General features: G+C 37.0%; 1 protein-coding gene across 5 annotated transcripts in view; it reads right to left on the reverse strand.

Annotated features, from left to right (window-relative positions):
* LOC145778135 (DNA-binding protein RFX2-like) overlaps window positions 1-22,596 on the reverse strand; it is a 35,012-nt gene that overhangs the window by 2,848 nt on the left and 9,568 nt on the right. Inside the window, exons 1-18 of one of the 5 annotated variants that reach the window (XM_082589555.1) lie at window positions 15,017-15,092; window positions 13,278-13,397; window positions 12,195-12,244; window positions 8,135-8,248; window positions 7,790-7,846; window positions 7,198-7,268; window positions 6,665-6,800; window positions 6,042-6,236; window positions 4,491-4,672; window positions 3,798-3,917; window positions 2,823-3,027; window positions 2,524-2,669; window positions 2,165-2,316; window positions 1,958-2,061; window positions 1,576-1,725; window positions 1,293-1,501; window positions 708-901; window positions 168-272 (exon numbers count right to left, since the gene is read on the reverse strand). In XM_082589555.1, coding sequence (XP_082445681.1) covers window positions 168-272; window positions 708-901; window positions 1,293-1,501; window positions 1,576-1,725; window positions 1,958-2,061; window positions 2,165-2,316; window positions 2,524-2,669; window positions 2,823-3,027; window positions 3,798-3,917; window positions 4,491-4,672; window positions 6,042-6,236; window positions 6,665-6,800; window positions 7,198-7,268; window positions 7,790-7,846; window positions 8,135-8,248; window positions 12,195-12,244; window positions 13,278-13,380 — 2,293 coding nt within the window. In that variant the 5' untranslated portion in view covers window positions 13,381-13,397; window positions 15,017-15,092. Of the gene's footprint in view, window positions 1-167; window positions 273-707; window positions 902-1,292; window positions 1,502-1,575; window positions 1,726-1,957; window positions 2,062-2,164; window positions 2,317-2,523; window positions 2,670-2,822; window positions 3,028-3,797; window positions 3,918-4,490; window positions 4,673-6,041; window positions 6,237-6,664; window positions 6,801-7,197; window positions 7,269-7,789; window positions 7,847-8,134; window positions 8,249-9,333; window positions 9,661-12,194; window positions 12,245-13,277; window positions 13,398-13,740; window positions 14,119-15,016; window positions 15,093-22,596 lie in introns of those variants that run through there. The other 4 variants (XM_082589556.1, XM_082589553.1, XM_082589554.1 and 1 more) reach the window with 4 other exon arrangements.

Consider the following 22,596-nt stretch of genomic DNA (forward strand, 5'->3'; position numbering starts at 1 on the left):
AATAAGGTAAAAAATTGCCAACAGTTATCTTCACAGCAGAGTACATATCTTATAATGCAATGAATAACAAGTCACACATACAGTGATCGATGACAAATCGACAGTTCCTTTTTCAATTGAAAATTTAAACAGAAAAACCTATCTTTCAAGAGCTCTCGCCAACATACCAACTTGTTTATTTGCAGAACTCGATATAAGAGCCGAAGCAACAAACGCATGGGACGGGGTGCTTGTCTTGGTTGATTCGTTCGAATCTGACGATGCTGGAAAATCTAAACAGCGAAATGAGATTTTCATCGTTGCAAAAACGAGGTAAGTTTCATCTAATGCTTTGTTGTAGCAACATCCGAGATGTGAACAGTGATATTTTTCCACAACCACGTACAGTGGTTGGTAGTTGTATGAAAAGCAAATGTGGAAGTTAAGAAATTAATCTAGCTGTTCTTTTATTGTCCCACAGAAGGCTTATGTTTGGTAACTGAAGATTAGAAAGTCAATCTTCAAGCGTGCCATTAGGTATCTTGGAAAACACAAGGCCTGTGAGAGTGAAGTGTTGTTACTAGCTGGCTATAAGATGTACAGGAAAAGTATTTTATTTTAGAGAAACGAAATGACCACCTGAGAAAGTAAATTCAAAACAAAACCAAGACAACGTAAATTTGGGTCGAAACGACATTTCATCCCGAAGACTTCTATCTTGCACTTACCGACGGTCTCTCTGTGTCTTTCTGAGGAAAGAGAAGCAAGTTCGCCCATGACAGCAATGGCAGTCTCCCCGGTAGCTTGCGCCACTCTGTGCTCGACCAAGTAGAACATGTACTCATCGTAGAGCAATCTTATCAAGTGGAAGCTTCCAAAACTCGCGGCAGATCGCAAAGTCAAATCGCGAATCACCATCGAACTGCAGATAAATTAAATATAGAGCAAAATTATTATTAATTCTAATATACTATAACAATGATTATTGTCGATGATGGAAATGGCAGAGAAAAATAAAGGCGTCACTGCAATTACTTGGACAATTCGGATAATTCAGGATGATGTCTTAGGCCCTTGCAGTGAATGGAATAAAATAAGATGATTTAATAATTACAGAAATAACTTTGAATGAAGAAGTACGATAGTTCAGCAGTAAAAACAAAAGATTCAACCCTTGTTGTGAAAAAACAAAAATAATTGCCTTGCCGAAATAATCATCAGGTAAAAACGTAATGAGTGAAATGTACAGATATGAAAGAGTCCTGCGAAAAGCTACAGCTACTATTTCAGTGGAGTTTGTTCATGAAGTATACCTGTAAAAACACCATTTCAATAGAAACTGGCGAGCAGCTTTTGAAAACTTTTCTGTTCCTTCATGTGGTTGCAGCACCTTTCCGACCACTGCTTCTAGCCAATCTGCCCACTGCTCCAGTGTGCGTTGCTCTGATAATGCTGCCTTAAAATCGGTTTGCAGCTCATGAACAATCCTGTCATCACATTGTGACACCCAAGCAGCCTGCTCCTGTGAGAAAGTTAAAGTTGAGGTAAGACGTTGAGGAAAAGGCGTCATTCAAGTTGAATGCTGATAAAACTTACTTGAACGTTGGAAAAATCGACACGGTTGAGATCTGAGAGCATCTGGCTGATGAGGGAACTGTCGTTTAAGACAGCGCGGGCTGCCTGGGCTAAGTGGTTGAGCGACGTGTAGCGTCGTAGCGTTTGGGAAAACGCACTGACTGCCCCGATCTGTAACCGATCAAAGTGATACTAATTAAATATACGTATAAAATTATTAATTTTGTCTCCGACTGTGCGCTTTTTAACGGCTTCTGTTCTGTCGATTTTGTTTTGAAGCATTTGAAGTAAAACCAGCATTGTTGACACAACGAAGCCCAAGTACAAGTACAACAAATAATCCACTACAAATTTGATCATTCAGCCAATACGTCAAGCCAGAGCAAACAAGAAAATTGCTAACTTTGATTTGAACAAGTTCTTGAGGAATATCGCTTGTTCTGAGAGCGTTTTCTAAACCACATTCCAGTCCTTTGGCAAAGTTTCGGATGGCAAGTGTGAGTGCACCTAGAAAAAAAAAACAATATATACAAAATTGAAAGTTTTAAAGTCAGAAATAGCACAAGGAATAAGTGCGTTGTCTTCATCAGTTTTATCGTACAGCACATACTCGGAATAGGACGAAGGACGTCGGGAATCAAAACCTCGACCAGGCTTTGGTACATCATGTGATCGCTGTCCTTGATCCAACGCTGCACCGGCGGCCATTTGCAGAGGGAAAGTAGTTTTTGGCGAGGAAGTTTTTCTTCAAGTTCATCTTTACTGAAAAAAAAAACGAATGAGAAATTTAATTCTCCCATATTGAAACCTTCACTTTTGGAAAGACATGTCAAGTTGCCTCAGATTGGGCTCCATCGCGCCACACTCAAGTACAATCCCAATACTATGTCACATTACAGATGTAGTATTACATAACAAATGTGTTACAAATATGTTTCAATCTTGTTAAGTACACGTTGAGATACTAACGTGGTCTGTTGCTCTTCTGAGCTGGTCTCGGAACGCCAGAAAGTTTGCCACAGAGCGTCCACCATCGAGAACTGGAGGTTAACAATAATATCAAGGACATTGGCACAGTGATCTCTATATAAATCCTCCAGAGTTATAAGATCTTCCTAAAAAATTAAGAAATGTAATTCAAGATATGAACCGCAAATGATGTTGAATAACATGGAAAAACCTACAGTGGAACAAAATTTTTTTTAAACAAGACACCTTTATCTTTTTTCGCTTTTACCAGAAGTTATTTTGCAAACGTACTAACGTACTTGTATGATCCCTTTTGGCATGGCCTCGTCCTCTGCTGTGAACTGGATAGGATCCAAATCTGGAAGTGCCTGTGCGGCGTCGCCGAGAAACTGCTGGTGCTGTTGGGCTTGCTGTTGGACTTGCTCGCTGACTGACGAGGGAAGGGAAGGCGTGGTCGAATCCCGGCCAGATTTTTCAGAAGTTTGAGAGTTTGTCGTTTTCACTCTAAAGTCGCCAATGAAAAAGTTAAACTCGACAGCAAACAATCAAAAAATGTTTCTGTTTTAGAAGATCGATATAGCTTGACGGAAAACCGGAAAGTAAAGTTTTCGCGTCGAAAACAGGCACAAAGAATTATTTACTTCAAATTATGTTCACAGTTTAGTGTCAACACACGAACTTGTACCGGTGTAATGACGTTGGCTGCTCATGCTTGCTCGATAGATTGTAACTACTTGCCTGAGATTTCAAAGGTTGAGTAAACTAATAAGACTTTCAGTTTGTAGGAGAACAACAAAAAATTTACAAAGCAATAAAATATACCTTTAAAATCTATTAATACAGAACGCAAAAAGTGCTTTGATGGCATAAAGCATGGTGTTGACATAGTTCAGTGGTAAAATCAACAGGAACCAACATTTAAAAACAATTGACCTACAGTGCAGGCACTTTCTGTTATTTTCGTATTACATATCATCGTTCGGTGAGAACCATTGAATGAGAAATTCAATCTGTTTTATTGTGTGTAGTTTTGTTGAATAGAACTATACTTACTGTAGACCTAATATCTCCGTACACGCGTTTCAAAGCTACTCACTCCAACCCAGACAGCAAATCACCGTTTTTTACATTAATTCAACGTTTGCAGATGTTGAATCAACGTAAACGGTTGATTAGGAGCTTGAAAACTTGTTAAATAAACCTACACTTTTACATCGACGCAATGTTGAGCAACGCGATTGCGATGTAAATCATTAATTAATTAACGGTCTTACCGCTTTGAATGATTTGAAGGCTGCTGCCTCATTGCCATGTAGTTGATCTCATCGTGGAGCCGATTGAGTGGGGAGCTTGCCTTGATTCGGATCCCATAGTAATGGTACTTCGAATTTCCTCTGTAAAAAGAAATAGCAATCTCAATGAACAAAAAGGTTCTTTATTTTTGTGGCTACTTTATGAGACCTCAAAGACATCGTCGCACTCTATGAAAACGTAATAAAAGAGTTACTATAGAAAAAAAAGTAAAATTGGCAGCCTACATATAATTGGCAGCCTACATACTACGCATTGACACTTGACATAATAATGAAGAAAGTTCGTTAGACACATGGAGTGGTTTCTATATTAAAATCTAAGCAAAATTAATCTTTCTCGAGGACGGTACGAGCAAAATACCATCTACAATACACTTGATAAAAATCAGAGGGAATAAAACAATCCACGACTTGGGTCAACATGTTGTTGTCGTGTGGAGGCTTGCGAGCACCGAGGAATCTGTCAGGCAAGCAAGGTCATGGAACTTCCTTACTTGATTTGACTACAGATGAGCTACCTGACCCAACCCAAGCAAATGCCATACGCAAGTTCTACAACTACTGGCGGAAAGAATTTCTAATGGGTAGGACGGTGATACCATCAATTTATTTTAGCTACTGTACTTTTGCTTGCTCTGCGCTTCGGAAACGTACCTTGTTCCAAGCCTTCGGGTACGAAGACCAACAAACACCGATCGCACAAGCTTTCCATAGGAAGCGGCGTTGACTGGATCGAGATGCTCATCTTGGCAGTGCAACAAGTAGTGATTGTACATCAGTGCTCGGGGTAGGGAAACCCCCTCGGAACTTTCGAAATGTTCCATGAGCCATTGAACCTTCGCAATACAATGACAAGTCGTATGGAAATCAATGTTTTAATGCTCATAAGTTTTACTTTTTAACAGTAAAAAGAATTTTAGCGTTCTACTGCGGTGGGTTGCGCCAGATGACCACTTTCTACGCTTACACTGTGACGTGTAATCGTAAATTGGCAAACAACAGACAAGCCTGGCATCCCGCGGCAGCTGCTAGAAACGAACGTAGTCGTAGATGTTCCACTTCAATGTTTCTATGACTTTCAATACACATCAAGAAACCCACAAATAAGCAACTTAGTATTTCTATGGTAAGGGTAAACGTATCGACAAACACTACAAAAAGCAAAGAGACAGCCAAAGTGCAGATTTGATGCAGAGAAGTTGTAATAAATTCGAAACATGCAAAAAGCAGCTAATAGTTATCACGTGTATTCTTGATTGTCATAATAACAATAATAATAGTGTTGCAAGCACAGTAGTGCTTTTTCACTTTGCATGATAAATTACATAAATAGATAAAATCATGTAAGAAAAAGTTTAGCTGTACGGTACTCAATTTACTGACAATTTTGCCACATTAAATGTCACGGAATAAATCACTAGTACTGCATATACAAAATATAACATGACAATACAACAAAATGTCACATGCTTCAAAAAAAAAGTTAATACAATGTGACAGGAATTTGACGGATATGTCTAATTTACTTCAAATCATAAGTAAACAAAATCAAAACAAGAAGTAAGCAATTTGCCCAAAGAATGAGTAAAGATGGTGAGATGATGTATAGCCGAAAACGTTCACATTTTTTTTCTTTTTTGTGTACCATTTTTGATATCATAGGCAATGACTATGCTTCAAGAAAATCACCTTTTTACCAAAATTATATTTCTAATATCTGCGATTAGCTGATAAGGTAATTGGCCTCTTCGTGTAAGAAACGCGGAAACACCTCTGACACTGCAGGCAGCTTTTCGCTTCGATTGCTTTACCACCACAGTGTAGCAGGAGTGTGCAAATGTATTGGAACTTTGTATAAGGTTTGTTAGTGTAGGTTGGGTTAGCTATGAAAATACCTTATTTATTGCTGTTACTTAATCGTTTTTTTTACGTTTCAACACATAAAAGCCTCGGCTAGATTACTTAAGAACGAAGGTGTGTACTACAAAATGATATCCTTGGCAGTGTTTGCTTGCGGTTCGACAAAGCAATACCTCTGAAAAATCGCATGATTTCAAATCATAGAAAAAACTATTGTCTTGTGATTTGTCGATGCCAGATTATAAACTAAATTTGAAAACAATGAAAACGATTTGAAAGACAACGTAGCGTGCATGCAGCGTCATCAACGCGGGAAAGGCTTGCAAGCTAACGGCAAATGCTTACTGTTTTCGGCTCCCGACGGAAGTGACTTACAGTGGCGGGAGAGGCTCGGGTTGTGTGGGATATTGGCATGGCAACCATTCCGTTCTCGTTGCCAGAGCCTTGAATCAAGTAAGTGCTTCCTCCCGGAGACGAGATTAGTTGTCCGATTCCTTGGTGATTGTTTTCTGTATTGCTGGATATTCCACCAAGAACGTTCTAGAGATATGAAGATTTGTAAGTGACTAGTGGCAATAGCAAATTCAAACTCGTTATACCATGTGTTTACGCTGCTTAAAACGGGGCGTATTTGAATGCAAAATGCACACGACAGTAGTTGGCTGCATGACTGAGTGGTGAAAGCCATCGTACGGCGCTCGAAAGAGCGCTAGTTCAACACCGCTAAAACGCATGCGGCTGTGTCTTTGGCAAGATACTTAATGGCACGCCTGAACATGGACAGGAAGGTTGGCTTCCTTGCCTTCCCATCCACTTAATCTAGTTACCTAATAAAAGTATTTGGAGAATGTGGAGAAGCCAAACAAAAAATACGTAACACTCTAAACCAGCGGTGTCTCAAATTAGCACAAAAATTAGTCTGCAATGAGGTGGAAGACTTGTACTTCAGGTAAAAGTTAACCACTTGCCATATGTTGGGATGAACTGACGGTAGCTTGGCTGCCTATGTGTGTGGAACCAGCCGAAGAATCAAAATAACTATTTTGCTGCTGGTTGCTTGTAAACAGTTGCTGGTTGCCATCTGAATACTGGAATGTGTTTGCACTGCAATGTAATCATACTGATCGTAAATAAAAAAGTTGTAACTGACATTGTTAGGATAATTTTTTGTTGAATTTCGGCATTTAAGGGGACAATACTAATGCTAGCAATATTTTGTGATAGATTTGGACCAATCTATCTGCACTAACAAGACGTTGTTACAAAATAACCCCAACAAGTTACATATTTTGGAAAAAATCTGGAATTCTGTATTAGATAGAAGCAATTATTTCATGAAATAATATGTATAGGATAAGCTAACTAGCTAGCCTTAATCTAAATAGTTGCAAAAAGAACCATGCTGTTTTAGTTTGCTTTGATCGTTTACTGCATTGGGTAATTGAAATGATACTGCAATAGATTTCGACTGGGATGGTATTGAAAACATCTACAAACTTACGGTGAGCCATTGGAATAAACATGATCGCCAGAAGAATCCACATAAGGAAGTGCGTTGCTGTTCTGGTACATCTAAAATATTACAAAACTGAAGACAAGACGTCACTGTTTCGACCTTAAGGTCTCCTCAGTGCAGTAAATCGTACACTAGACGACGTGAACGCCTTATTACTATATAAGTAATGCAGCGTGGGATTGTTCCATTTTGTGGTACGCAAGGAACCACACTTGGATACTTTCACCCATCTTGCCAGAGTGCTCAAACTGCCGGAGCAGTGAGCTTTGCGCAATGCAACAGCAAGATGTCTGCTAGCAAAGTGCTCAATTGGCGAATTCGATTACAAGCAATTATGTTGCCAACTTTCGTACAAAATTGATTATGCTATTTCGACAGTGCAGTGGCACACGAATTTAACTAGGGCTACCGTGTTCAATGCAGCTGTTTGAAACTCTCTCACCAATCAACGTTTAAAACAAGGGGCTTGTTACAACGTGAAGAACATTGCATGGACTTCTAGAAGTCCATGAACATTGCTTTTCACTTTCTTTTTTTCAAGAATTGTGAGTGAAAGTTTGTTGAAACAAAAACCGACCTGCTGTGATCCCTGCGGGTGGACCTGCTGTGATCTTTGCTGTTGGTTGGAAGGCGCCTGTGAAAATAGATTGGTTGAAATGATTACTCAGTAATTGTCAAGCCGCAGACTACAAAACGCAACTGAAGTCATCAAGCGCCTGCAACCAAAAAACAACCTCTAAGAAACATACAACAACAGTAATGACTGTAATATACATGTGCAGAGTAAGTGATAGCAATAAGCAAAAGCAGCAGTAGTGCTATTACAAGTTATTTGTTGAACGTCAAATTAAATCTAATACAACCAATCAACCATGCACAAGATACCTTTGAAGCTAACAAGAAAATTTCGTAAAAATATCACCTTGTACACTGGATGAAATTTATCTGAACTGAATATGCTGAATCTTGAACGCACGCTCTCTGTCAGTTCTCTTGGCTCACTTCTGATATACACTGTCCTCGCTTGATCGTTTATCTATGTTTTCAATACAATGCTGTATGTTTACTTCCATCTCACTGCTGGCTTAAATAGCTTGTAAGGTTAGTTTCGAGTAAATGATACTCTCACAATATAACTGCACTTTTTTACTCTTAATCTGTAAAATGCCTTATAAACATTTGCAAGTATGGTGTAGGTAGGCTATATTATACCATATAACTTCGTTGCAACGACTGTATGCCACCAGTTGTAAACATACTGATAAGTTTATGGGTGCGACTTATACATACACTGTACTGAACTACACAGGTCTACATATACACCCACATATTTCCACCACCTTTAGAAAGACAACGCTCACATTCAACAGCTGATTTAAGCAACCAAACAACAAATTTGATATAAAATTAAACTACACTACTTAAAACTGACTCAATACTGTTCCTTCACCCTTTATATGATATTTGCACTTGCTTTTGTATAAAATGTATATAGATTGTAGAATGTACTCTTGTACTTGTCAACAGTGTAAGCAACAGGTACGCATGTAATTAACCGATAAAAATGTATAGATGAATCATTTAAACTCAAGAACAAATAAGCTGTAAAGGACATGGTTGTAGGAAAATAAAAAACGAACTACTGAACAGATCCTTTGCAAGATACAATAAAATTGCATTTGCAACACGTAAAAATAAAAAAGTAGCTTACAATTTTTGTATACGTTTAATTCCTACTAGCGAAATCGTTACATATCTTTTTTAATTCAACAAAACTCAAATATTTATGTTCAAGTCAACATTCTACAAATTATTTGAATAATTACTAAACTAAACCCAATTTCAAGAAACATTTCTAATAAGCACTACTTCACTAAATGGCAAACCAACTAAAGTGTTAGTCAAAAATTCGGTAAAGGTATGGCCAGTTAAATGTTTGTTATCTACGTTTCATCACAATCATTGTTTTGAAAACGTACAAAAAAGATTGGCAAAAAAATGTAATGCAACCATTATACTGAATAACTACCAAAACCACTCTACACTGTCGCAACGATTCAACATCGTTTTAAAACAATAAAGCGACGTTGAAGTTGCGAATTGGTCAGAAAATCAGCTTACTCTTTTGATGTTCAAACTGATGGCGTTATTCGAGGTCAAGGGTCTTGACACAGTAAAAGATTGTCGATTCTGTGACGACGATGTAAGAAAGTTAATGTCTTGTTTCAGTTTGTTGCCAATTGACAAATCCATCGCCAACGTTTTGGCCTTCGTCGACGGATCAAAGTCGGTCTTGATAGGCATAGGAGCACGAAGGCACCTTCTGCTTTGCTAGTTAAGCTTTTTGTGGTAGTTTACAGCAAGTTTTGTACAGTGAAGTTCGAGTACTATTGATTTTGACGTCAAGATGGCTTACGACGCTTTTCAATGTCATATAAACCAAGTCATTGTGCAGTGATGGCCAAGAAATGTCTCACACATTTTTTATAACACCAACTTGTTTGACGCCTGAATAAAAAACAAACCTGTCACAATACAATCAAATGCTACAGCAGGGTTTAGCACAACTTTCTATTTTGTTGTGTAGAATTAAAATAAAGCCAACCCTGTGATGTAACTTCATTTTTATACGTTGGTGCCCCACCCAGGTGACACACTAGTCTATCCGCCAAATGAAAGTCCTGATGAAACTCACTGCTTGCAACTTGTAGCAAAAGTTAACAGTACAAAGCCAAAAAACTGAGACCACTCATTTTAAGAGTCTAACAAAACAGCTCATTCACCGTGTTTTAATTAGTCTTCAATTTACTAAGGACCTAGACTAGACCTGCCCAAAACTAAAATATGGTTAGCCCAGTTGATAGAGGTGCCCCTCACACTTTTTGCTTATCAAAAGCAAATCGTTGCTAAACTCTCTTTAAATATAGGTAAAATAAAATTTGCAGAATCCAAGAACAACCCCCAAATAAAGCTGTTAAATACACTAGCCTAAGGTTTAAATCTAGTTGGGTTGCTAGCATCGACCTTATTTGGAACTGACCGCAGACATGTTTCTTGCGATATAAGAAAACGAGTTGCAGGTAGGCTACAGTAAACAGACGAAAAAGTTTGTATCAGCTGAGCGACTCAAACAGCAAGAGTTTTTGACGAACAGAAAACTACAGACCAGGGTCACTTGGTGTTCTTTGTTTAAACTTTGCTTTTGTCTGTACAATGGGTGAGAACTCCAAAGCAAAGAGCCGTTAGAATATAAACCAATAAAAATCGCGATCGTTGCTTGGCAACAAACGAACAACTGACATGGCAGCTAATGTGGTCGCCAGGTAACGAGTCGTAACCAAAAATTCGTAGCATCGAAAGCAATTTAACAAATATTAAAACAAACAAAGCAGTCAGGAAGGATGAGATACGAGCGACCGGTGCTTCGTTGTGATAAAATATGTTGATTTAAACGTTAAAAATAAGAAAAAAAACGAAAAAAGTTACATCGCATCGCGCGAAGAAACATTATTCAATTGGTTTTTGAAACCAGTGACTGAAAACTTCATCAAAACGTTTCCTTGTTTATGGAAAAAAATCTTTCCAATAAAAATCTCAAGTCACCCGTCGCTAAGAAACGACAACCACAAAGTCGTTGTCAACCAATTCAAGGTTTCAAACATAGCAACCAAAAAGAACTCATCCCTATTAGTCTCAAACATGTTTTCAGTAGGAATGTATCAAGGTCATTTTTGCTGACTAATTCAGATTAAGTTCATTATCAATCAAAACCGTTTGGCAACTGCAATTGGACATTCGACAATTGTTTGAAATTGAGCCTAATTTGCATATCTTTCACTTGAGGGCAACTTCCAGTAACACGATAATTTCAACTCTAAGCTGTACAGTGTATACGACTCATACGACTATAAAGTAATCAAATGCGGACAGAAACGCCACGTCGAAAAAATATACTACAGAACTGTAAAATCGGCTAATTTTACATGCGGCAAACAACGCTTTGAAATTCCGTAAAGGTAACACACTTCATACATACTACCGTGACAAGGCAAAGTTTCACAGTCATACTTATGATACTAGCGTCTCAATTCCACAAAAATTGACAATGCCTCGCCCCATATATATTACTTCCACATGCAGCAGCAGAAAGTCACCTCAGTAAAAAACAACTTTTTGCAGTATAGCACTACATTGAAACAATTTTCGGAAAAAAACATGAGTTTGTTTTAGTGCAAGTGAGTCTTACCTAAAAAGTAAAAAATTATCATAAGAGCACTGTGAGTGCACTAGATGCAACTGTAAAACAAAATCCACATCTCTCTCAAGTCTCAGCAGTTCACATGCAGTGAAAACATCGCACAGTTGAGTGGCTAAGCTGACCGCTGCACAACAATGCCAATCAGACCCTGACCAAGTGTCAGTGAAACAATATCAAACCAGCTCCCTTTCGCTAAATTCAAGCGATGTACTATTTACATGAAGACACGGTATCGCATAAGCAGACTACATCGGCAATCAACATTCAGCAGTTTTCAGTAAGGCCAATTAGCACAGGCAGCATATAGATCAAAGATACATAATTTGCTACTTTTTGTAAGATTGTTCGTTCACAGAGGTACAGAAAAGATCATCAAAATTTCTGCATCTCAAAGTCATTTCGATTAAGACCACCATGTCTCTTTATCCAAAGGCGAAACAACCGCATTTCAGACATATTCGGCCCAAGACATACCGCTGCAGCACAGACATTGTGTCTTACTTGCGCCTTCTGCCGGAGGCTCACGGTAACTTAAACTACCGCACAAAGATACAAATTAGTGCAATGACGAAGCAGCACACTTAAAACATAAAAATAAATCTAATAGAAAAAAATCAATAATTATAAATAGCACCGAGATTGCAAAATACATTCACAGTAAACAAAACGTATCGATGAACCATTTACTAGCATGGGTCAAATCATTTTCCAAATAAAATCTTACCTGGTGGGATTGTACAGGTTTCACGACGTTTCCAACCGTTTTTAGCAATTCTGAAAAAAAGTTTAGATTTCGCTTACTAAGCTCATGGTAAACCCACTCAAGTGTTTAAAAGATCGCTTTAGCTACTAGATTTATTTTACTTGTTTAAGCAAACAAATACCCTTTAATAAAAGTTTCAATTTCGAAAGTACTTTTATATAAATCTCAGTTTAAAGCAAGGAATTCCGCATTCAAATATTAAGTCTTTAACTTTATATCATAGTCAAGCCTTTCCGTCAGACGAATCTTTGCAACCAATATAAATTCCAATGTTGTTTTGCTTCCACTACAAAACGACCATTGCGTCGCAAATAATGGAAACGAACGTGATGCTGATTCAGGTTAATAAAATATTTGGAAATGAATCTATTCATTGCAGAAACCATGTGCGCTGTCAGCAATTGGGAACGTGTATAGCAACTGTAGGATAAGAATGAGAGTGAGAAAGTTTTGCCTTTATATGGTTTAAGGTAGAGTATGAAGGCCTGGCCGCATTTTTTTCTTGACTAAGCAATATAGTAGAACACCAAAAATTTAGACTATGACTTTCATCAACTAGGTAAGACGACATCCAACGCGTAACAAAAAAAGGGCCAGTTTGAGTGCCAAACCCAAATTTATCAGGAGTTCAGAACTATTCTTTACTACGCACGTCGCACGCCATCTATCTGATTGGTTGCACGTTAAACAACTGCAAGAGAATGGTTGTCAGTCCGCAGTGAAACCTGTGCACACGCATTGCGCCCACATATGGCATAGCGCAGTGCTAAGAAGGATCATTTTTTCACTGCTTGCCCCAGTCCCCACTGCAACGTAATCATTGAAACCTGGTTAAGAAATAATGAAAAATGTATCGCAATGCGAAGTAACCTGCAGAAAGAAATCGTGATGAAGCTTCCTCGTTGGAATTTTTGGAAGTGCATGAAAAAAGGGCAACGTTTCGACCAAAACAATAATACATTTGTATGTTCTTCTAACCTCGTGGAATCCTGAAAAGAATTAATCAAAGCTCATGCTAACTTACAAGATTTTTATATCACTAACCTGCTTTAGAAGCCATGACGCTCACATAACGAGCGACGGGAACTTGAGCTTGACCCGCTGTGACTTGCACGATTTGTTGAGCAGAAGAAGGATTCTGTTGCATCGTGGCGATTTAACAATCTGGAAAAAGAGATACGATGCAGTACTATGTAAGTATGACAAGAGTATGAAATAAAAACAACTGTTTCATGATAACCATAGAAAAGCTTATTTGGCAAAAGCATAACTCAAACAAAACACAGCAGAAATGGAGAAACACATTTTTCAATTTTAAAGCAAGAAATAGAAAAATATTTGCAAGATCCCATGAGGCAAGCAGAGATTTAAAGATTTTTGTAAAATTGGTAAAAAAAACATGAAAAAAACTTTGCCATAACAAGTTATAATTATAGTCATATTCTTTGTTTTGACAAAAACAATATCAAACCAAAAAGTAACTTTATTTACAGTTAAATAAACATACCATTTTAGGTGGCAAAATAACTACTTTGTAAATCATTGTGAGCTAACTAAAAAATCACTTATAAATTATCTTGGGGAGATGATATTTCTAAAAACAACAGTAAAATAAATTATTTTGAAGGCTTGTTATGTTGTAAGACCACGTTGAGTGGTATAGCAACACTGTGAACATTGTGCTATAAATAAGTTAGAAAACAAGTGAGCTATAGTACAATAGATCTGGAGTATTAAGTTCAACCCTTCATGACAACTGGCATGTAGTTGGTTAAAGACAACATTTCGTTGCAACTATTTTGTAAACATTTTTTGAATATGAGTGATGTGTTCACGAGTTTTGCAGCACAGTACTTGTGGATGACTTGTATAAAATGAAGTCACTGAAGTGCTAAGAAACTGTCAAAGAATCACAAATTTTAATACAGTTGTTTCTTGTTGGGCAGAGAAACAGGACTGTAACAACAACAAAAATAATTCATGAGGTTACACTTTGTCAAGTAGGCCTAATATCAACCTGGTTTAGAAAAAGAACTCAAACCATATTTAATATATGTTTTATTGCTTTTGTGATACAGTATATCACAATTTCATGAATTTAATTTTTGTTTATACCAAAAATATGTTGAAAGTATCTGGAAATAAAATTCAAATTCTTTGCAGCAACTCCAGTAGCCTCCCTCAAAACAAATTACATTATCATATTTTTGGAATGCCAAGTGTTTTTATTATTCAATATTCATAGCTGCCCACAGCACTGATGTTAATTTAAGTCTCCACTATTAGCAATTAGCAAGGACCTTCCTTGCAATGCTTAACTGATGTTGCAATTACTACTATGTGATTTGTCTAGGCCATGAACATGGATCCAGATAAACTATCATGCATTCAAAATACCATTTCAGCTTGATATTAAAAAAAAGATGCTAGATCGAATCTTTGTGCATGAGGTAATTTCTTGCCTTTGGTGCCACTGTACAGTGGATATTTCCTACAGTTACTACAGTGCTTTAAGTTTCACTTTCATTAATCATCATTAAGTTTAATAGGCCTAGAATAGTAAGTTTAACATTTATTTAGTATGGTATGCTTCATATTGTTTTGAAAAGAAACTTGTTCCCATCAAATTGATGACAAAGGATTGGAAAGAAAAGATTATAATGTGTTCCAACATTTTGACAACGGTATTTTTAATAACAACTTTACAATTGAATATATACCCAATTAGCTCAACTTTACCAATATTAGAGCTACCCAAGAAAAATTGGAAATACTTCAACCACCTTTGCACTGGAGTGGGATGTTTCAACAGTTAGTATATTTCAATTGGGTCTTGTCAAATAGTGTGTTGTGTACCGGACTCCTCGACCACACAACACATCATCAATAATTGCCCTATCTTAATGGCTTAACTGCCCCTGCTTAATGGCAACAGTCTAATAGCTGCAGTACCTGGATGGAATAATGTCACTGCTACTACCTCGTACAGAAAAAAGAAGAATATGACCGCTATACTCTGTGTAATTGCAATACGATATTAAAATTCCATTTATGAAACCTCCATGTTTGACATATGTTCTCCCTTGAATGCTGCATTTCAAACACAATCACAAGTGTGAAATGTCTATACAGATTGCAGTATAGTATTGCAAACAATAGCTATTGTTATTGCACAGTTATTTGCTATTGCCACACTTGCTTTTAATAGGCTACTTGCCTACTTCCCATAGTTAAAGAATACCGTATGTCCAAGAGCAGCTTTCAGACAAAGTCACCACAGACATGGTATTTGTTCTCCGTCAGTTACAGGAGAAATGTAAGGGAGCAAAATAAGATTAAAGATCTCTCATCATTTTTATCGACCTATCCAAAGCCTTCGACACAGTGAGTAAAAACGAACTATGGACTATGGAGTACCCTGGAACGTTTAGACTGTCCACAAAATTTCTCGGCATTTCTCAGCTGCACACAAATCAATAGGGCTAAGTACAGCATAGCAATAAAGCATCTTCACTCTGCACCATATAATATATATCAAAAAAAGGCAGTGTTTTAGGACTAACACTCTTTAGAATCTTTTCAACTGCATTGCTCCAAGAAGCTCTCAAAGACGCTTCTCACAAAGATATCTTCCTGTTTCGCATAAGCTGGCAAAATGTTTAGGTTAGTAATCAGCCTAAAAAAGAGAGGAACACTACAACAACCTGCACCTGGGGAAGTATTTTGTCATCCTTACATATTTTTTTGGTTGGTCCAAACTTCAAGTAGGCTGGTTCTCCAGTGTCGATCTCTAGGATGCACTATTTTCCCTGATGCACAGATCGACAAGGAAATAAAGTAAAACTGTTCAAAGCAAATCCTGCCTTTGGAACACTTTGCAAACAAGTTTGGAACATTTAAAAAAGAAAACAAAGCCATGGTGCATGAGGCAAATCTTTTATTACACAGCTTTGAGATGCAATGAGTCTTCAATCCTTGAGTAGTATATAATCTCTGGTGGCTATTTTTTGATACAAAGAGTAAAGGTCATCCTAGCATTTGACGACTACTTGGAGCATTCACTGCTTATTTTGCACATGCTTAGTCAAAACACAATAGTTCGGTCCATATTATATATGACAAATGTTAATTCAGGTCTTCAATTTGAAGACTTGAATTATGTTTAATTATGAATTATGTTTATTGGCTTGATTTGTGCTCACTCTGACATTGTTCATAACTTTTCTGGCAATTTTTCACAAAAATCAGATGCCATATATCTTGAATGTGGCAGAACCACATTTGACTTGGCTTTATATACCAACCATATATAACACCATTTTCTTTCTTTCATCCTTCACATGATACAAAAAGTTGATGTTGGTCCTCAACCTACATAATGCAATAGAACAGTTCTGCTGTTCAGTATTCACTTGTCTCAAAGAGCATCATATGATATTTAAACAGTCTCCTTCTTGTTATTAAAGACATTTCAGATGCAATTTACTGTATCATAACAGTTCAATGTGTTTCTTCAACCAGGTGCAAACAATATTTTTACTTACTCCACATTTACACCAGTCATACTCCCAACATTTAAAACAAACTTCCTGATTCTATCTGTACATTTTTAAAATCCCACTCAAAATTTATAATTTCTAAATCTTTCCTCTCAGGCTTATTCTATTTCTCATATTTTGCATTGTTTGAATGTTTGTAAAGTTGATTAGGCACCTTATATTCATTATTCAATATAAAATGACCTTTTGTTATGATGCTGGTATGACACACAACGTGGTACGGTACATATTTCCAGAACTAAATTCTTGAATCAAAACATGGTGCAAAATTATTTTGATCAAATCCATCAATCACATTAAAAATTTGAGAAGGTTTTTATGCCTTTAACCAGATTACATGATTATCCAGATTCTCAACAAACAGTTAAGCAATGGTTTAAAATTTGCAATGGTCATGTTGTAAAATGCATTAGGCCTTAGCATGGTAGTTCTCGAACTTTTCTTGTTGAAGACACCATTTAAAACTTGTAAACACTCCTGGCGGCACTATGGTCATTGGTCAAGCCAAAATTTGCAAGTACGGTATTTCAAATTAATGAGAAATTGTATTAAATACACGAAAATGACAGAGAGTTTCTAAGATACAGAAAACATCTATTGCAAACGGTAAGTATGTTTCTCCAAACACATTTTACCAAGCATGGTTATCTCCCTGTCAGTGTCAAAAACAAAAGCTTAAAACAATGTGTATGTTGTTTATGTCACGTTTGTGTTGTTATTGTTTTTGATCAATAAAGTATTGATAAAAAAAGTAGCCCAATCGTTACAAAATGAAACAAGCCTAAAAGCACAATTGGAAATTTTGTGCAAAATAAAATAATCAAAACCGAAAATTTTCAAGTATAAATAGTATTTATTTTATGAAAGTCGACTTAAAATGAAACAAAAAATCAAATTATTTAACAGAGAAACTTGTGAATTAATTTTACTTTGATTCATGTTTTGGAGCTGGTACACAACTGGTTAAAAATACCACGATGTCATATATACATTGGAATCGGCCAAAAATCTAGGGTGAATCTAGGGATGGAACAAGTAGGGAATTACTCACTCAAAAAGAAGGTGGACAACTAGAAGATCATATCATAGTGTTATGACAAAATTTGGGGCAACTGCAGCTTGATGTCTACTGCCATGTGTCGCATACCCAGATGCAGCGTATGTGACCTCTCAACATGTGACAAAGTATGTATTGCCAAAATAAATGTACGAAAATATGTGATATCATGTTTATTTGATACTGTTCAAGTCATGATAATGCAGTGGTAAACTTCACTCTGCAGTGGTAATAGTACGTAGCCTTACACTGCTGCAGTAAGGTTTTGTCAATGTTCTAGCACCAAAATATAGCATTTCATTTGATAAGAATAAATTCACATAAAAGCAAAAAAATACTTTCTGCAGTTCTGCCAATTTTAGAATTTTGCAGTGACGCTCCAGCAGTCCATATCGCCAGAAAAATCGGTAATGTGAGTCGTCCAGGTATTCCATAGTTCCTAGGTGAAACTAGGGGTGGTAGAAGTAGGGGATTGCTCACTCATAAATAAGGTGGACAACTAGAGGGTCATAAATTGGGTGCAACTGCAGCTTAAGGCCTACCGTTATGTGTCTCATATTCAGGTGCAGCGTATGTGACCTGTCCATGTGCATTGCCAAAATAAATCTATAGAAATACATGATATCATGTTCATTTGATACTATTCAAGTCATGATGCATCAGTAGACTTCATGCCACAGTGGTGACGATAGGTAGCCTAACACTGCTGCAGTAAGGTTCTGCTGATGTTCCAGCACCAAACATTTCAAGTAAAATATAACATTTCATTTGATGAAAATGTAAAATCAAAGAAAACTTTGTGCAGTTCTGTCAGTTTTTGGATTTCACAATAACCCTCCAGCTGTCCATATCACAAGAAAAATCAGTAAGTGAGTTGTCCTGATATTCCACTGCCTCTAGGTGAAACTACTTTACCTTTGCTTTACTGTTCATACGCTTCACCCTATATGTGTTGATCAATCCAATTTTTGATGTACATTCACATCATAGCACTTATGACCAGGATGAAGACTTGTACAACAGCTCTCATGTTTTAGTGTAGGTATGCAAATAAAATATAAATGGAACAGTTTTCGCACATTTACGTGTCACTCCTGGAAAATCTTGTGGTCCACCAAGGCACCGAGCATCCAGTTTAAGAGTCGCTATTGTAACATACTGTTAAAATAGGCTATTGTGACAGGAATCTTGATTTGTTAGGCCACTCAAAATGTATTCATCATGATTTCAATAAAAATTATGTCAATTTGAAACTGATCAGGACAGTAGTGCATAATTCATGGATGCACACATATGCCACATATTCTGCCTGTGCTTCACATGACCACATGTTCTGGTCCAACAATGTTAAGCTTTCCCAAGTGACTATGGTTATCTGAGTAGGCCAGTAGTTCTCAAACTGTGCGTCGCGACGCCCTGGTGCGTCGTTTCAATTTTCCAAGGGCGTCGCAGAAGAGTTTCGTTTCGTAGCTGAATTTAGTTTATCTTATAAAGATGAGGTTAATCCTTTGATTAGCAGTTTCAGTTGTCATCAAAGTTGTTAACTTCATTAAAACACGCCCACTGAAGTCAAGGGTTTTCAAAAAACTTTGTAGAGAAAGGAATGCAGCGCATCGGAGTTTGCTCTTTTAATTTTCATCCAAAGTGGCTTCCGCTTAGAAAATTGTTTGAACGCTTCTACGAATTGGTGGATGAACTTCAGGCTTTTTTGCAGCAAGAAAATAATCCACTTGCAGATTGTTTAGCTCAGAACAATTTCTTATTGAAATTGGCTTACTTTACTTGTGTGATATCTTCGCCAAACTGAACATTTCTATGCAAGGGCCGAATAAAAATGACATTTCAGATAAAATTGCAGCATTCATTAAAAAGCTGCTTTTGTGGAAGGAAGATATAGCAAACCTGTCTGGAAGCTCTCGGGTCATTCCATGTCAAGTGATCCAGAAAAATGGGATTTTGTAACCCACCCTCTCAGATTTTAATGAAAATTCACACACTGATAAAACTTTTCTTCCTGATTTCAAAAAACTAATTTTTTTTAAATCGGTCAACTAAAACAAAAGTCACGGCCACTTAAAGTTGACTGCTTTTTGTGATCGCTGAAGCGTAAAATCCATTTCGCTTTCACAAGTTTAACTGTAGGAAGATATTTCTCAGCTGGTAAGAAATTGTACTGATTGATATTTTCAGGTATTGTAGGACATATACTTCTTAAGCCATATCACTCAAAACTAAAGCTCTTGACCATCACCTTTGACCTTTAACCTCGTGTTTATGCGTAGCCCCAATTGTGCTCAATCATGCAGAACATAATTTTTGATCATAAATTACTCATGGTGCTCACTAGTTACAATCACATGCAATGCATCATTTTAAAGATATTTTCAAGGAGAATTGATATCAGAAATAAAATTAATGGCTTATTGAGTATTTCACCTCACAAAGTGAAAACAAAAGCTTGTGTCTGAAAATCACTACTATTTTTAATTGCAAGTGTGCTATGCCAAGTTCCCCTAATGGTGTTTTGTATGTTTATAATTTAAAATAGGCTCATTAAATATTTAATTGAAGAAGATTGTAGCAAACAATGCAAACCTATTTTTCCACAACAAAACTAACACATCAAAAATACCATACAACAATACACTGAATAATAACATAAGAGTTCACAAATGGTTATCTAAGGGTTGGAATCGGGTAATTGGACATTAAAATAACAATTAAATATAATAAAGATTAAGAAATATCCCACAAATCCCACAAAAGCGACCAAGCTTGTGGCTGTGTGGGGGAGGCCATGGCTTGACCACTAAACAACTTGGAATAGCTCCTCTTCAATGACTTTGAGGGAGAGGAGCCAACAACAAGATTGTGCCAAAAATTTATGTTTTTAAACTAATATGGGTCCTGCTACTTAAACATTTTAAGCTATAGATCCACTTGAGCAACAATGATAAATTCTAAATTCCAGAACAACATTTTGTCATTTCGAGTACATACTCTTTCTTGACCTATTTTTCCACAACAAAACTAACACATCAAAAATACCATACAACAATACACTGAATAATAACATAAGAGTTCACAAATGGTTATCTAAGGGTTGGAATCGGGTAATTGGACAGCGAAATAACAATTAAATATAATAAAGATTAAGAAATATGGAAAGAGACTCAGTCAGAACATCTAGCAATAATGCAGGCATTATATATGAAGACACATACTGCACATATGCATATAAGTTGCATGTGTGCATACATACACTACCTGCCATTGATGGTCCGCTATATACATACATATGATGTAACTGACTTGTTTGCTGAACTATACAGTATTTCGCTCTGATTATATCATTGAGCACTCTGAATCTACCGTATTGGCAATCATATCAGATATACATTATATAATATATATATACATCACAAAGTGAAACAGATCACATTTTTAAATTCATATTTTATTAAGTTCTCTACTATTGGTTTCGCCCTTAGGGGCTCATCAGAAGAAATGCTAAAAGAAGGAGAACTTAATTATATAAATATGAATCTATAATGTGATCGGATCCACTTTGTGATATTATGCTCTGACTCTGGTCATCGAGCACTCCCATATATTTGTTGAGGCAAGATTCACCATGGTATATATAATTATATATGTACAGCGGTGAATCTTGCTTATACAGGTATATACTGAAATACCACAAAATACCAAAGTACATATACCATAGTCTTATAGTCTACCCCACACATATAAATCAAACAATGAAAATTAACAGATTATTCAGGCCTTGAAATATCCGGCGGTCATGGCGGACAGGACCTTCGGAATGACCTCGAATGTCTGCCGAAGCCGACTCATTGGTCGGTCACAAATATTCACGCTTAACCTGCTTATTCACGCTTAACCTGCTCCAGTATACTTCAGGGTCAGTTAATTAAGCCATCAACCATTGCAGAGCTATTCTGTTGTAGAAATTCTTCTTTTACAAACATGACCACACAATACTGTAGTGCAATTTTGTGCAAAATGTACATACAAAAAATATGTCCGGTTGAGATATTAAATGTCCGCTGAAAGGGCCAGTCCGGTAGGACATGCTTGACCGCCGGAAAAAAGTACAAATTTCGAGGCCTGTTATTTGATACAAGCATCTAACTAATACAACGATACTAGATTGTGACTCAAATTAGTACATATCAGTTTTTAATTAAGTCTTTGAAGCTGTCTAACCTCAAGGCACGCACATTGTTTTTTAGCAAACAACACATCTTGCCTCAACAAATATATGAGAGTGCTCGATGACCAAAGTCAGAGCATAATATCACAAAGTGGATCCGATCACATTATACAGGGTGTAAACGCCAAGTGTAGACCAACAAAAATTGTCATAAATAAAAACAAAATTTGTCATAAAAAGAAGGATTCAGTGGTCCCCTGGGTTGATAGGAGTCTAGGAGACAGCGGGGTGACACTACAGCAAGATGGGGCAACCTCTCATACCGCGAAGTTGGTCCAGAGCTTCTGCAAGGACAATTTCAAGGGATTCTGGTCAAAGGAACTCTGGCCTCCATCTTCGCCAGATTTGAATCCTACCGTATGGACTTTGGTGTCTGGTCACTATTGGAGCAAAAGGCCTGTGTAATCTCCCACAAAAATACTGATGCACTTAAACGAGCTTTGCTCAAATGCTGGGATGAAATAGATGCTAAAACTTTGCGTGCAACCTGTGCCCAAGTTCCAAATAGAC

The sequence above is a fragment of the Aplidium turbinatum genome, chromosome 10, assembly GCF_918807975.1.
Source record: "Aplidium turbinatum chromosome 10, kaAplTurb1.1, whole genome shotgun sequence".
Classification (NCBI taxonomy): Eukaryota; Metazoa; Chordata; class Ascidiacea; order Aplousobranchia; family Polyclinidae; genus Aplidium; species Aplidium turbinatum.